The sequence below is a fragment of the Scyliorhinus canicula genome, chromosome 2, assembly GCF_902713615.1.
Source record: "Scyliorhinus canicula chromosome 2, sScyCan1.1, whole genome shotgun sequence".
Taxonomy (NCBI): domain Eukaryota; kingdom Metazoa; phylum Chordata; class Chondrichthyes; order Carcharhiniformes; family Scyliorhinidae; genus Scyliorhinus; species Scyliorhinus canicula.
The window spans coordinates 116,160,215-116,175,215 of record NC_052147.1 but is presented as its reverse complement, the minus strand read 5'-3'; the positions used below and the strand labels follow the sequence as shown (position 1 = coordinate 116,175,215).

The following is a 15,001-nucleotide window of genomic DNA, read 5'->3' as shown; positions in this document are numbered from 1 at the left end:
AAACTATTCTACCCTTCACAGGTAGATGTTTACATTTTAAATTGGACTTAATTGCATAGTGGATCTATTGATTCACGGTCATCTGTGAACAGATTGTAGCCTTACCTTCCACCACAGCACAGCTAAGCAGGATATCTTTCAGTTTCTCAAACTCTTCATTCTCACCACCATACAAATCAAGAATTTTCAATGCTCCGAGCCAGTGAGCATCACACAGGACTTGTCGGAAAGTTTCTACGAGCGTGCTTACAGCTATCGCAGAATGAAGGCCCGATAGCAAAAGGGTAGTGCATGGATTACCACACAAAGAGTTTGCAAGACTGGCAGCTTCTCCATGAGTTCCGGGAAGAGGTTCGGCCATTGTGGAAAGAAAGCGCTCGAGGATTGGAAATTCCCTCATTAACTGCTCACACTCCTTGGGGATCGGTTCCATGTCAAGGGGTGCCTCTGTGCGACCACTCCAACGCTCCTTCCATGACAGACTGTGCTTCAGTGCCCTTTGACCCTGTGTAGCTGTTAGACAGACAAGAACTGCGAGCAACTTTGAACGAGACTTGATGAAATTCAGGGCAGAAGGAATGAGAGAATACGGTCCCAGAGAAGAATCTGTGGATTCATCTTTTAGGTTTTCTTCTGCCAGATGGAATGAGCTTGGGAAGACGATTCCCAAATCAGGCAGGCAGTGTTTTGTGTGCTCTTCAATCAGCTCAGTCACTTCACTGAGAAACATTGCACCGTGACTGAATTTCTGGGTGTTCCACAGAGGAAGGCGCTCACAGCAGCAGTTAACAATAATTTGCTGTATACTCAGGTTCAATTCTTCCTTGTGCAGTAGCACAAACATCCTAAGGAAGGGAATATATTTCAGAAAACCAAAAGCAAAATCAGTGCACTCAATAATGCCAATAAATTGCTGTTTTAGAAACATTTCTCATACAGAATGGCTACCATACTGCCAACAATAAAATCTTAAAAACACAGAATTCAGCAAGAGACGTACTTTAAGGTGCTCAACGGTGTGATAACATTTGATAACATTTCTTAAATGTTATATCTTTAAAAATTTGGATGTCCTCAGTTGCTCAGGAGTTAGTAAGAATGATTTAAGCTAAGTCCAGAATATACAAGCTCATTTTCAGTAGTCACTAGATTTTCAGCACTTTGCTCACTTGGTTGTATATGTTGAAAAGAGAGACACCGTGCCAAAACTTTGCATCTCGCACTCATCAGGACAATGAATGCCAAATTTCAAACAATCCAAACAATTTGTATCACAGGAGAAAGGGTTCTGATTGGTTGGCAAGTTAACTCCAAATGGCAACAGCATTGCTGCGGAGAAAGCAACAGGGAACTATAGGATCACAAACGCTCAGGTAATTTATTTATTTACTTTTTAAAATAAATTTAGAGCTCCCAATTATTTGTTTTCCAATTAAGGGACAATTTAGCGTGGCCAATCCACCTACTCCGCACATCTTTGGGTTGTGGAGGTGAAACCCACACAGACATGGGGAGAAGGTGCAAACTCCATACAGACAGTGACCAGGGGCCGGGATCAAACCCAGGTTCTCAGCGCTGTAGGCAGCAGTGCTAACCATTGCGCCACATAGGTGACATTGTGACACAGTGGTTAGCACTGCAGCCTCACAGCGCCGAGGACCCGGGTTTGATCCCAGGTCACTGTCCATGTGGAGTTTGCACATTCTCCCCTGTCTGCATCAGTCTCATCCCCACAACTCAAAGGTGTGCAGGGTAGATGAATTGGCCACGCTAAATTGCTCGTTAATTGGAAAAAAAAGAATTGGACACTTTAAATTAAAAAAATACAAGGCTTGGCCATATTCCTTTTTGATTAGGCAACAGTTGCTGAACAATCCCGAATGCGCTTTTGGCTATACTAACAACCAATCTAGAATAAACAGTTGCTCTCGTTAGAATTTCTACTTATTAAAAGCAACATACATTCAAATTCAGGACCCGTTCTCTGCAAACAAAAATATGTTCAAGCCTTGCACCTTTTTTGAATACAGAGTTTCAGAGCAGCTTCTTGTGTTCAATTCACTAGATATCTTTAGCACTGTATATGGACCAAATACAGCGCTGAAATACAATTCTTAGAAAACCTCACAGCTATTTCTTTGAGAGGTTCTGTCTACAGACACACACAATATTAAATATAATAACCAAAAATCATCCTCCACTTAAAATAGTAACGGAAACAATCAATTAGTGTTCAGTTTTGGACATGTTTCTTTCAATTCTGAAAATAGATTGAAAGTTACTTAAGGATGAGAAAGACCAATAAACCATGGCCCATCCAGCTGTAAAGAAGCAGCTAACAAATATATTTTTAAGTAACTCAGGGTTTCTAACTACTTGAACACATCTGGAAATGCATTTTACAATGTTTACTACAACTGATTTTGCCTTTCACTAATTTGAATGTGACTTCCAACAAGACTGACATGTTTTCCTCTGAAGTCGGGAATCCAGTATCCCTTTCTTTTCTATTTATCATCTTATAAACCTCTAAAAAGACATAACTTGGATTTCAGAGGTTGAAGAGCTTATGTTTCTCAATCTTTCAGATACAATAAAACACTCAAAAACATATCCTGTGCTAAAATGTACTCGTTACTGTCAAAGGATCAATAAACTTACATTTATGTAGTGCCTATCATAACATTTCAAGAACTTTGCAGTCAAAGATTTTAATGTTATTAATATTGGGTGTGGTATACCGGCGGAGCTGTGTTCTTGCTCAGGCGCAACGCAGCCAGTAGAACACAGGATAGGTCTCCCGCGGGCTTCCCGGCAGCCTTTATGCCTCGTGGGGTACACCCGTCACTCAAGACTTCGAAAATCAGAATCCCGCCCAATGGAGGCGTGGCCAAATGGTGCACACCTAAATAGGTTTTAAACCTACTTAGGCAAGTTAACAGGGATCTACCAGCCGCCCCAGCAAAGCTGCAACAGGGCAACGTTTAGTACTGGTCCATACAAACATGGACCAGGCGGAACAGCACCCAGAGGGTTTCCCAGTCCATTGGAGGCCCCTGGGTGGCCAGGGATAGTGCAGGGTAGCCCCCCGGTCCTCCCCCTTGAACGCAGACACCTTGGCACCGCCTGGCTGGCAACTTTGCACTGCCAGGGTGCTAGGGCGGCAGTGCAAGGGTGCCAGGGTGGCACTGCCAAGTGTCAGGGCTCCGAGGGGGGCCATGCCCATGAAAGGTGGGTGGGGGGGGGGGGGTGTTGAAGGGTGGGGGTGCAGAGCAGGTAAGTAGGGGCCTCTGGGAGGTTGGGGGGGCGACGGGTGGGGGTCCTTGTGGGGCTTGCAAGGAGTCATGGGGGAACCAGAAGAGGGGAGCCCACGGACCCCACAGCAGGGTGTCCTCACTTGGGGGTGGGAGGAGATGCCCATGAGTGTGAGGGATGACATTGCCCATGGGTTGGGGGGTGTTGAAGGGTGGGGGTGCAGAGCAGGTAAGTAGGGGCCTCTGGGAGGTTGGGGGGGCGACGGGTGGGGGTCCTTGTGGGGCTTGCAAGGAGTCATGGGGGAACCAGAAGAGGGGGGCCCACGGACCCCACAGCAGGGTGTCCTCACTTGGGGGTGGGAGGAGATGCCCATGAGTGTGAGGGATGACATTGCCCATGGGTTGGGGGGTGTTGAAGGGTGGGGGTGCAGAGCAGGTAAGTAGGGGCCTCTGGGAGGTTGGGGGGGGCGACGGGTGGGGGTCCTTGTGGGGCTTGCAAGGAGTCATGGGGGAACCAGAAGAGGGGGGCCCACGGACCCCACAGCAGGGTGTCCTCACTTGGGGGTGGGAGGAGATGCCCATGAGTGTGAGGGATGACATTGCCCATGGGTTGGGGGGGTATCCACATGCTCAGAGAGATCAGGGAGCACTTTCAAAATGGCAGCCCCAACTCAGAGTTCAGCTCGCCAGTGCTGCCAAAAATTCTAAGTGTGGGCTAAACCGGAGCGAAACTCCCCAGGGCCGATAAGTGATTAAGTGTTGTTTGATAGGGGTGAGAACTCACCGGCAGAGCCGATGGGAAACTCCCTGCAAAACCCATCACAAATGAACTTTGAACTTAAGAAATGTTTCCATTAAATTCCACCCATTATTATTCCACTTCAAAGCAGATTTTTACCTAAATGACATACATACAGAATGCAACAGTAATCCACATTTGAACGGCAGAACTGTCAAGCTGAACTCTGGCATTCATCATTGCAAGCGAAATGGTAAAATTTGGACAGCTGTTGAATTTTTGTTTTAAATGTTTTTATTCTCCATTTTCACATTTTCCTTCAAAATTTACACCCCACCCACAGACAGTAAACGGTAGCAAATACAAAATCAATCCCCTCAACAATAACAACGATCCCATCCTCCCACCACCCCAAACAACGGCCCACCTGTCAATATATTCATCCAATAAAACAAACCCTCTCACGGTGGAAACAAAAAACAGAGAAAAAGAAAAAGGAGTCCGGGACCGCCCATGGTCACCATAGAGTCCATTCCTCTCTCTTCTTTCTCCCCCCCCCCCCCTCCCCCCCCTCCCCCACCCCCACACTCAACGCCATCCAATCTCTGAAAGAGTACCGTATATGATACCCAAGAGTTTTAAACAGCACCCCCCCCCCCCCCCCCCCCCCAACTCCTCCTGTCCACTGCCTCTTGTAAAACTCCTCCCCCCAACCTCGGTTCCTTCCCCCCAACTTTCCACCCCGGCTAGACCACTCGGACCCTGTCCTGCCAGGCTCCGATGGCCGCAGCCCCTCCCCCCACGTCACTCCCGTTCACTGACCAGCTTAAACCGTCCAGCGTGGAGGCCCCCGCCTGGGTCCCTTTCCCCCTTGCCCGGCCCTAGGAAAGCTCAGAAATCCCATTTTAGCACACAAACCCCGCATATCCACCTACACCCCAAAGAGCCCTCACTTTGAGTGGAAGTGCAATCATTTCCCTTATCCAAATATATACAACATTGGCTCCTTTAGCCCATACATCCGCACGCAGTGAAACAAAAAAAGAAGAAAATACAGTCATAAGGTTACATCGGCACATGGCCATTTCTCAATTTCTCGGTTCTGCCACAGTCCTTCTGCCTTCGCAAACTCCTCCGCTGCTTCCGCTGTTCCAAAATAAAAGTCCTTGCGCTTGTAAGTCACCCTCAGCTTCGCTGGATATACAATGCCGCACTGCACCTTGCTAATGTACAGTGCCCTCTTCACCCGGTTGAAAGCAGCCGGCCTCCTCGCCAGCTCCACCGTAAAGTCCTGGTATACACGTTTACCAACTCCAGCCCACTGCACCACCCGCTTCTGCTTGGCCCAGCACAGGACCTTCTCCTTCACACTGTACCTACGGAAGCACAGAGTCACTACTCTTGGCGGCTCACTCGCCTTTGGTACAGGCCTCCACGACCAATGAGCCCGCTCCAGTTCATATCGGGAGGGATCCTCCCCCTCCCACAATAGTTTCGGCAGCATCGCGGCAAGGTACTCAGTCGGCCTCGGCCCTTCAACTCCTTCGGGCAGCCCCACAATCCTCAAATTCTGTCGCCTGGATCTGTTTTCCAGGTCTTCCATTTTTCCTCGCAGATCCTTGTTAATCTCCATCACCTTCTGCATCTCCTTCCCCATCAAGGCAAGTTGATCACCGTGCTGCAATAATGTCTCCTGCACTTCCTTCAGCACCTCCCCTTGCTGCCGCACCTCCGCCACTGCGCTCGCCACCGCCGTCGTCACCGGGGAAATTGCCTCCTCCACCAGCACACTCAAAACCTCCCTCATCTCCTTCCTCATTGTCTCCATGTATTTTGTAAACTGCCTTTCGAATTCCTCAGCCATCACCTTAGTTATTTCTTCAGCCGTAAGCAATGCAGCCTCCCCTGGTGCTCCAGCCTCCATTTTCCTTGACCTTTCCACTCCCCAACGGACCTTCAGCTGTTTTTTACGGCCGTTTTTTTGCTCACCCTCGACATTTTCCTTTACTGTGCCTCCTCTGTGCCTTCTCCCTGCTTTTGCCGCCTCCATGGACCCTGGGACCGGGCTTAAAGCCCCGAAAATGCCATTCCCGAACGGGAGCCCTCCATTGCGCGGCTGCCTCCCGCCCGCCGTCCAGCTGTTGATTTTTAATGGCTCTTCAAATTTTCCCATCTTGCCCACGATGATGCACACAAAAACTAGGGCCAGAAAATCGCGCTCGTTATTTACAACACAATATATGTCAACCAATTGACCAACAGGAGCTTCTGTCTCCAAAAAAGGAGAGAGAAACATCAAAGAATCATCCTGGTTATTTGTGCACCTTTACGCAATGAGATTAGGGGCCTAGGAGCAGGGTATTTTACCCAAGAGTTCAGTTTAAGGCACTGAAAGGATCTATTAACTTTGGAAGGAATGCAGCCCAGAATGATAGCACAACTAAAATGATTAGGACAGGTTACGATGAGCCCTTGAGCAGAGAAGCTTAACTGGGGTGTTTACGATTAAAGGATTCAATACAATGGATCAACAGAAATTACTTTGTCTGATGGGGGAGTCCAGACATAAGGTCAGTACCATAAAATTGGCAGTTCAGGGGTGATGTCAGAAAGCACTTCATCACTCAGGGTGTGGACATCTGGGATTCTTACACCCCGAACACTGTGGCGGTTAGGCCAATTCTAAATTTCAAAACTGAGATTGACAGATTTCCGTTCAGAGTATGAACCAAGGAAGGGAAACAGAACTAAGATACAGATCTAACCAATGGCAGAACAGGCTCAAGGATCTGAAAAGCGTTCTCATGCTCCTGTATATGGTTTGGACAGACCAATAGATGGTAAATAAGGCGACAATAAACATCATACAAAAATCAGACAGTTGTTGCTTTTTGCATTAAATATCAGAACAATCACTCTTACCGGTCAGGTGATGTTGGTTTCTCAAAAAGCAGATGCGCAAGTAGTTGCGATGGGGTCTTTTGCAGAACTATGAAGGGATTTCCTACTTTTACCTCTGCAAATTGATCTAAGATGAAGAAAAGATAATTAGACTTGGCAATATTGCACAAAACTAATACTACGTCAGCTTCATGGTCCTACACTTAGCAACACCTATTTACTGAAAGGTTTCTTCTGCACGATGTCATACTGTTCCCGTCTCCTTTCGTCCTAACCTTCTGAAAATATGTAATTCTTTGCATTCGATTCTTTTTCAAAAGCACTGGACAATCAGTTACTGATTTATTTTAGAAATAAGCAACAATGTCACTGCAATTTTAAATCAACTTGATATGGGCCTTCTCGGGGTACAAACTAAATCTAGACAAGAGTGAGTATTTTGTGGTGTCTCGGCTGGGGGTGCGGGCAGGGGTGGGGCTGCCATTCCGTAGAGCAGGGTCTCACTTTAGGTACCTGGGGGTGCAGGTTGCCCGGGAGTTTGGGGGAGGGGGGGTTAGAAAAGTGCTGCTACAGAGGGGAAGGCAGGCAGAGGGTTTGGGTCTTCCGGACCTGATGTATTACTACTCGGCGGCGAATGTGGAGAAGGTGCGGGGCTGGGTCAGAGGGGTTGATTCCCAGCGGGTCAGAATGGAGGAGAGTTTGTGCAGGGGGTCAGGATTGAAAGCACTAGCAACAGTGCCGCTCCAGATAGCCCTGGGGAAGTACTCAGAGAGTCCGGTAATAATAGCTTCATTGAGAATTTGGAGGCAGTTTTGCCAACACTTCAGGTTGGGGGCAGTGTCAAGGGAAATGCCGATTCGGGGGAACCACAGATTTGAGCCAGGGAAGTGGGATGGAAATTTTCAGAAATGGGTGGAGAAAGGGATTAAGACACTAAAAGATTTGTTTCTTAGGGGTCGGTTTGCAGGATTGAAGGAGCTGGAAATGAATTATGGGCTGGAGCAGGGGGAAATGTTTTGATGTATGCATGTTCGAGATTTTGCCAGAAAGGACAAACAGAGCTTCCCGGTAGAGCCGGCCTCCACATTGCTAGAGGAGGTGCTGACGACAGGGGGACTAGAGAAGGGGGTTGTGGGGGCGGTTTACAGAGCTATTTTGGAAGAGGAGAAGGCACCACTGGAAGGGATCAAAGCAAAGTGGGAGGAAGAGTTGGGAGAGGATATGGAGGAGGGGTTCTGGTGTGAGGTGCTCCGGAGAGTGAATGCCTCCACCTTGTGCGAGAGGTTGGGGCTGATACAGCTGAAGGTGGTATACAGAGCACACCTCACGAGGGTGAGGATGAGCCGATTCTTTAAAGGAGTAGAAAATGTGTATGAACGTTGTGGGGCGGGGGGAGGGGGGCTAATCACATTCATATGTTTTGGTCCTGTCCAAAGCTAGAGGATTAGTGGAAGGAGGTTTTTAGGGTAATTTCTAAAATGGTGCAAGTGAAAATGGACCCAGGCCATATTCGGGATGTCGGACCAGCCAGGGTTGCAAACGGATGCGGAGGCAGATGTTGTAGATTTTGCCTCGTTGATCGCCCGAAGGCGGATTCTGATAGGTTGGAGAGCAACCTCTCCACCCTGTGCCCTGGCGGGCGAGGGGACTTGTTGGAATTCTTGACTCTTGAGAAGGTTAAGTTTGAACTGAGGGGAAGGATAGAGGGGTTCTACAATCCAAGCACTTTCAAGAACTGGATAACATCGAACATTAGTTGGGGGGGGGGGGGGAGTACTATGTGCGTCAATGGCGACTATGGGTGATTCCTGATTCCTTTTTGTCATTTGTTTATGTGAACATGCGGGCTAATGTTTGGTGGGAGGATAGGATTGTTGTTATTAACATGGGGATTGACATATTTGTTATTGTTGGTGGGTGTAAATTTGGGAGAAAATGTGAAAAAGGAGAATAAAAATATTTTTTTAAAAACCTGTTATGGGCCTTACCCATATCTCGGTTCATACTGCGATAAAGCACTGCTGCAAACGTGTTAATGTAGTCAAACACACTGCGCACATAGACTGCTCTTGTCAAGTTTTCTATATCGTGGACCTGCTGGTCTAGATTCTTCAGCAACTGCTTCATCTGGTTCTGGGTGGTATGCCCTTCTGGATCCTGAGATCGAGGGCTTGTTTGTTCCAAGAAGTTGAGTATGTTTCCTTTTGCTTCTGAAACAGTAAAATGGTAAAATTAGGTTATTTTAATCCACAAAAGTATTAATCATGGCATATATTGTGCAGGGTTCTTTATTTTCCAGAGTGCATGGGAAACTCCTCCATCCAGTGTTCAATTTCTGCAAAGGAAGCTACTCTTTAAAAAAAAAAGGCATTAAAATATAACACTGCATCACCACTGGACAAACCATTCCACAATTGGGAAATATTAATGATTTTATTCTGTTAGCTACAGTTGTTAATTGAAATGGGACTGGTTTAGCACAGGGCCTAATCGCTGGTTTTGAAAGCAGACCAAGGCAGGCCAGCAGCACGGTTTGATTCCCGTACCAGCCTCCCCAAACAGGCGCCGGAATGTGGCAACTAGTGGCTTTTCACAGTATCTTCATTTGAAGCCTACTTGTGACAATAAGCGATTTTCATTTCATTTCCAGGCTTGTATGATATGAATTGGAGTTAATAGTAGCGTACATTAAAAATAGGTCTTAGAAAAATCAAAACTATTTCTACAAAAACTACAAATTATTAATCTCAATTCTAAAATGTCCCACAGGTCTCTCAGCTCATTGATTTTGAAAAGTTTATGGATATTGTCAGAGCCCTACCATATGCTTCAACTGAGCAATGATGGAAGCTACAAGATGATGCACCTCTTACGGAATGGATGAGAAATTAAAAATCTGTGTATCCATTAAACAGTCCCCTGGACTTCCGGTGGCGGCATGGCAACAGCAAGATTAAAAACTTTCAGGGTTTACTTGCTTCTAATGATTACCAATTTTGATTACCTCAACCTATGAAAATATATAGTAGATTTGACAGGACAGATTACGGGTGCCATCTAACGAAAGAAATCAGTCTGTTCTGGGTGGGATTAGCGGAGTTATTCTTGCCGCAATTCTGTTGCCATTTTGGGCACCAGCAGGGAAAGGCCCCCCCCCCCCGGCCCCCCTCTCGCCTCCCCCGGCCCCCCTCTCTCCCCCCCCCCCCCCATTTTTAAGTGGCACACCAATCTCTCAACCCCCTGACTCACCCCCCCTATAAGGGGGTCCTCAGGCCGCACCCCCACCTCTCACACGGGCAGGGAACCCCCCCGTCCCCCCCCCCAACCGGCCTACCCGGACCCGGGGGCCTCTGATTGCCTGGGAGACCTCCACCCACCCCGCCCCCGTTTGTGGGGTCCACTGTTAAATGGCGTCCTTGGCAAGGCTGATAGATGCCAGGTGGCCATTTGATCCGGCGTCAGCAGAATTTCTAAACTCACTTAACTCTGCGAGACTGGGTCCCACCACCTCGTGCAATCTGGTTAGATCATGTGAGGCACAACAACTGTTGGGAATCTCGGGAGAAGCCTCTCCCAGGATTTACCGTCCGCGTCCCGCCCCCACTTCCGGCAGGACGTGGCCGGTAAATTGTGCCCTACATCTTCGATGTGCCCCGTCTTAACCATCTACTGCTAAAGCATGCTACAAATGCTAACATTTACCATTTGAATAGCTGGCAACTGTGAATTTATGCAAATTAATGAGATAGATAACAGAGAGCATAATTCCATCAGACTGCTTTTCGAAACAAAAATGTGGGAATTAAATGTGGTGTCCGTTTGCAAAAGGACAGTCTGTTTCACACGTCTTGCTAGCATGCACATCATGATTGTTGGGAAACCCCTCCGAATTGCAGAACACACATAAGAATGAGAGACGGATTCTATTTCTGATACTGACCAGGAGATCGTATTGCTGTTTGAAGTTTCTTTGTAATCTGTTCCAAGCTCTCTGATAAGCTGAGATGAAAAGTGACACAGTCCTCGGAAAGTGCAGGATAACATGTTAGTAGGAGCTCTGTCACACTGCAGTTGAGGTGGCCAGCAACTTTATCCTCAGCAGGCTCTGCCAAAAAATGAAAAAGATAAGCTGCTATAGGACCATCTTTGAATGACATGCAATCTTCACCAACCATCGGAATATTCCCCAGCTGGACAGGTTCTGAAGAAACCATTTGCTGAGCTTGCATATGAAGGGTGGGAGGGGGGGGGGGTGGGTCACTCTGGTGTTGGAGTTAGGAGATTCTGATTCTGTATTGTAGAAAACCACTGCACCCATCAATTTTCACTAGCCAAAGATTCATCTATTCCTCTCCTCATCAAATGCTTGGGACACTGTCTGTAGTGGGTTAGATTATCTACCGATCTGCTAATTTATTCAATTTCGGTTTCTTTTTCGAGAAGACTATGGTGTCACCATCAGATAATGAACCTTCATAAAACTGTACAAGTTTCCCTTTTCAGAACAAGCAGACAAAAAGGACTAAGAAAAGCTGTGCTCGTGAGGGGAAAAGCTAACACCAGCAACCAACTTTATACCCCCTACAATTTCAGGTAAAACAAGGAAAAAATAGCAGGTATCAAGTGAGTTAAGGCAAAAATTGAAATGTAATACTACCGAGTTCTTTACTCATATAATGGGGCAGCACGGTAGTACAAGTGGATAGCACTGTGGCTTCACAGCACCAGGGTCCCAGGTTCAATTCCCCGCTGGGTCACTGTCTGTGTGGAATCTGCATGTTCTCTGCACGTTAGGTGGATTGGTCATGATAAATTGCCCTTAGTGACCAAAAAGCTTAGGAGGGGTTATTGGGTTTCGGGGATAGGGTGGAAGTGAGCGCTTAAGTGGGTTGGTGTAGACTCGATGGGCCGAATGGTCTCCTTCTGCACTGTATATTCTATGTTCTACATTAGAAGATGGAAAATGGAAGTGGTTATAACTTCAATATTTTTATCCTATGTGTTCCTTTTGTTTAGTCATGCGAAGATTCTACTTCAAATTTGTCTAAATACAGCTGTTCAACTAACTTTGAAACCCACCTAACTCACAAAGCTTTGGTGCAGCGTTAACGTAAGCCTACTTGTGATACTAACAAGGATTATTTTTTAAAACTCAAATTTCCTGATAAACTTTGTTCGAGCCCAATTATTCAGTACATAAACACCCGTTTTTATTTCAACCCATTTGTTTAGAGTACCCAATTCATTTTTTCCAATTAAGGGGCAATTTAGTGTGGCCAATCCACCTAGCCTGCACATCTTTGGGTTGTGGGGGCGAAACCCACGCAAACACGGGGAGAATGTGCAAACTCCATACAGACAGTGACCCAGATCGAACCTGGGACCTTGGCGTCGTAAGGCAGCAAGGCTAACCCACTGCGCGGCCCTCCATGTGTTTAAAACAGCATACTACCCACATTTGGAAGCATTTGTCAAATTTGAATACTGCAGCTAAAATTAGTACATCTGCATGTTAATCTTTATGCAACTACATTGTCTCCAAGTGACAAGCTGGCCAAACCTCAGGGTCGCAAGATGCTTCCACTGTTCTAGTTCCAGAAATTTACAGTAAAGTACAATGCAGTTCTCCAGTAACTCATTTGTTAAATATACTGAGCCACAAAAACTAGAATTATCTTGGTTTGCTCAGAACTAGTCAACTTAGGTTTTGGGGAAGCTGTATGTCGTGCATCTCTGGATAAGGGAGAAAGGGATTCCCACTCTTGATTGCTATCCAGCAACACCTACTGGAATGGTGCAAATATTGAAGATGCCCTCAGGCTTGGTTCCACCGTTCCCACGGCTTAAATAATCATTCAAATGCACAGTCAAGGCTCATTCTTCAAGATGGTCACTTGGGTCAGGTGGTGTACGGCAAATGTAGTCTGTTGAACCATGACCTGGTAAGAGTTAATGTTGGAGAGAGGAAAGGGAGAAGGAAAAAAAGTTATAACCCATTTCCATAACCTTAGAAGCAAGGAAGGTTACCGTACTGGCTTTGGTTGGTCCATGTGAACTATGGGAATAGTTCAGGATCTTGCTCATCCGTTGAAGGATTGTAGAAAAACCTTGAATTCCATCAGGGTGACGACAAACAGATTCAAGCTTTCTGCCTGTAAGACATACAATGTATAGTTGCATCAATGGATTGGACAGGTATTTACTGATTTTTTTTTTTAATGGTGCACGTTAGTAGGAGCTCTGTCACACTGCAGTAGACATTTGCATTTGTCAAGGTGATTTTTTTTTTTTTAAAAGGTTAAAACTGAACTCAATGTATACTTTAAACAATTACATTCACTTCTATACATCGTGATTCAAAATGCTGCAGGGTAGCCTAATAAAATGCAGATCCCTTCTGACTTGAGGTGAGGACTGCTTTAAAAACAACTATTGCATGGTGAGGTTCAATCTCAAAACACAAAGTTTGACATACTGCCTGATAAAACTTAAGTACTTCCTTCAACCAATAGCAACATTATTCCGTCACTTTCACAAAACCAAATTTATTCACAAGCTCGTCAAAACATACTGGATTTTTTACATAGAATTTTGGCATTTATTGCTGAAGGGGAATAGATTATAAGAGTAGGGAGGTGTTGCTGCAACTGTAAATGGCATTAGTGAGACTGCACCTGTAGTATTGTGTATAGTTTTGGCCCCTTTACTCGAGGAGGGATGTAGCTGCATTGGAGGCAGTTCAAAGCAGGTTCACTGGATTCCAGAAGTGAGGGGTGTGTCTTATGAAGTGGGACTGAATAGTTTAGGCTTATATTTTCTCCAGTTTAGAAGGCTGAGAAGAGATTTAAATGAGTTATACATGATAAACGGGATTGACAAGTAAATGTAGAAAGGATGTTTCCTCTTGTAGGGCAATCTGGAATGAGAGGCCATAGTTTTAGGATAAAGGGTAGCAGATTTAAAACAGATTTGAGGAGAAATTACTTCTCTCAAAGGGTCGTGATATGTGGAATCACTACTTCAAGAGTGCAGTGGATGCTGAAGCACTGAGTAAATTTAAGGAGATAGACAGGTTTTTAATTAGTAATGGGTTGAAGGATCATGGAGAACAGGCAGGAAAGTGGAGTTGAGGCCGAGGTGAGATCAGCCATGATCGTATTAAATGGCGGAGTGAGCTTGAGAAGCTGAATTGTCCACTCTTGCTCCCAGTTCTCATGTTCTTATACATGACTGGTTTAAACTTTCCTTCGCAATGCATTTGTGAAGCATTGTTTCAATTCAAGAAACTATTTCTCCTACCTTTGGCCTCAAAAGTAGCCGTCAGTCTCCTTTCTGCAGTCTCCAGGAGTTGTTTACAAGTTTTCCACAATTGGCACTGGGTACATGCAAGGTCAAAGACAGCCATGGAGGGACCATTGAGATCCTCCAGGATCTCATGGAAAGGATTGGTTGGTTCAATTTGTACTTTACTCTTCCAGAAGTCCTCCAGCAATGCTGAGTTGGCAACCTCAGATGAATTAATCAGCTTCTCAACGACATCAGAAATGGAATAAAACACCATACCTATATAGGGAGAAGGTATTAGGATGAACATTACTGTTGGCCAAACTTCATGTCAACCAACATTGTAATATATGTGGCGGGTTGACTCAACTAGCAAACTGAGAAAGGATACTTCCCAAGAAAGGAAAGAATATTTTCTCAGATTTTGCAAAGAAAACTAAAACCTTTTGAAATATTTTTGTAAAATTAAATTAAATCAATGAGTTATTCAAAGTGTTAATAGCTCAGGTGTTCAAAATCATATTCCTCAAAGAACCTGATAGCTACCTGCTGCTGCAGCATCGCCAATTGCTTGAAGGGTGAATTTCCCAATACTTAATTTGCCTCTTGTGTTGTCGACACCTTTGTTCTCCATTTTCTGTTCTACTTTGGCAAGTTCATTGATTACCTGTTCGTATCGTTCCATAAAGATCAGTTCACCATAGCAGTAAGAAGACTGCAACTCAAACATCAACACCACCTGCCGAGAGAGAAAAATACAATTCAGTTAATCACGACCTTAGTCACTTTCTACTAAACAGTGAAATGTGACACCTATGGTACA

The 15,001-nt window shown here is 45.6% G+C and overlaps 1 protein-coding gene across 1 annotated transcript in view; it reads right to left on the bottom strand.

Moving 5' to 3' along the window:
- Positions 1-15,001, bottom strand: part of zfyve26 (zinc finger, FYVE domain containing 26) — a 112,122-nt gene that overhangs the window by 65,377 nt on the left and 31,744 nt on the right. Inside the window, 7 exon segments of the mRNA XM_038785575.1 lie at positions 106-845; positions 6,916-7,021; positions 8,883-9,104; positions 10,835-10,999; positions 12,927-13,046; positions 14,194-14,457; positions 14,725-14,917. Coding sequence (XP_038641503.1) covers positions 106-845; positions 6,916-7,021; positions 8,883-9,104; positions 10,835-10,999; positions 12,927-13,046; positions 14,194-14,457; positions 14,725-14,917 — 1,810 coding nt within the window.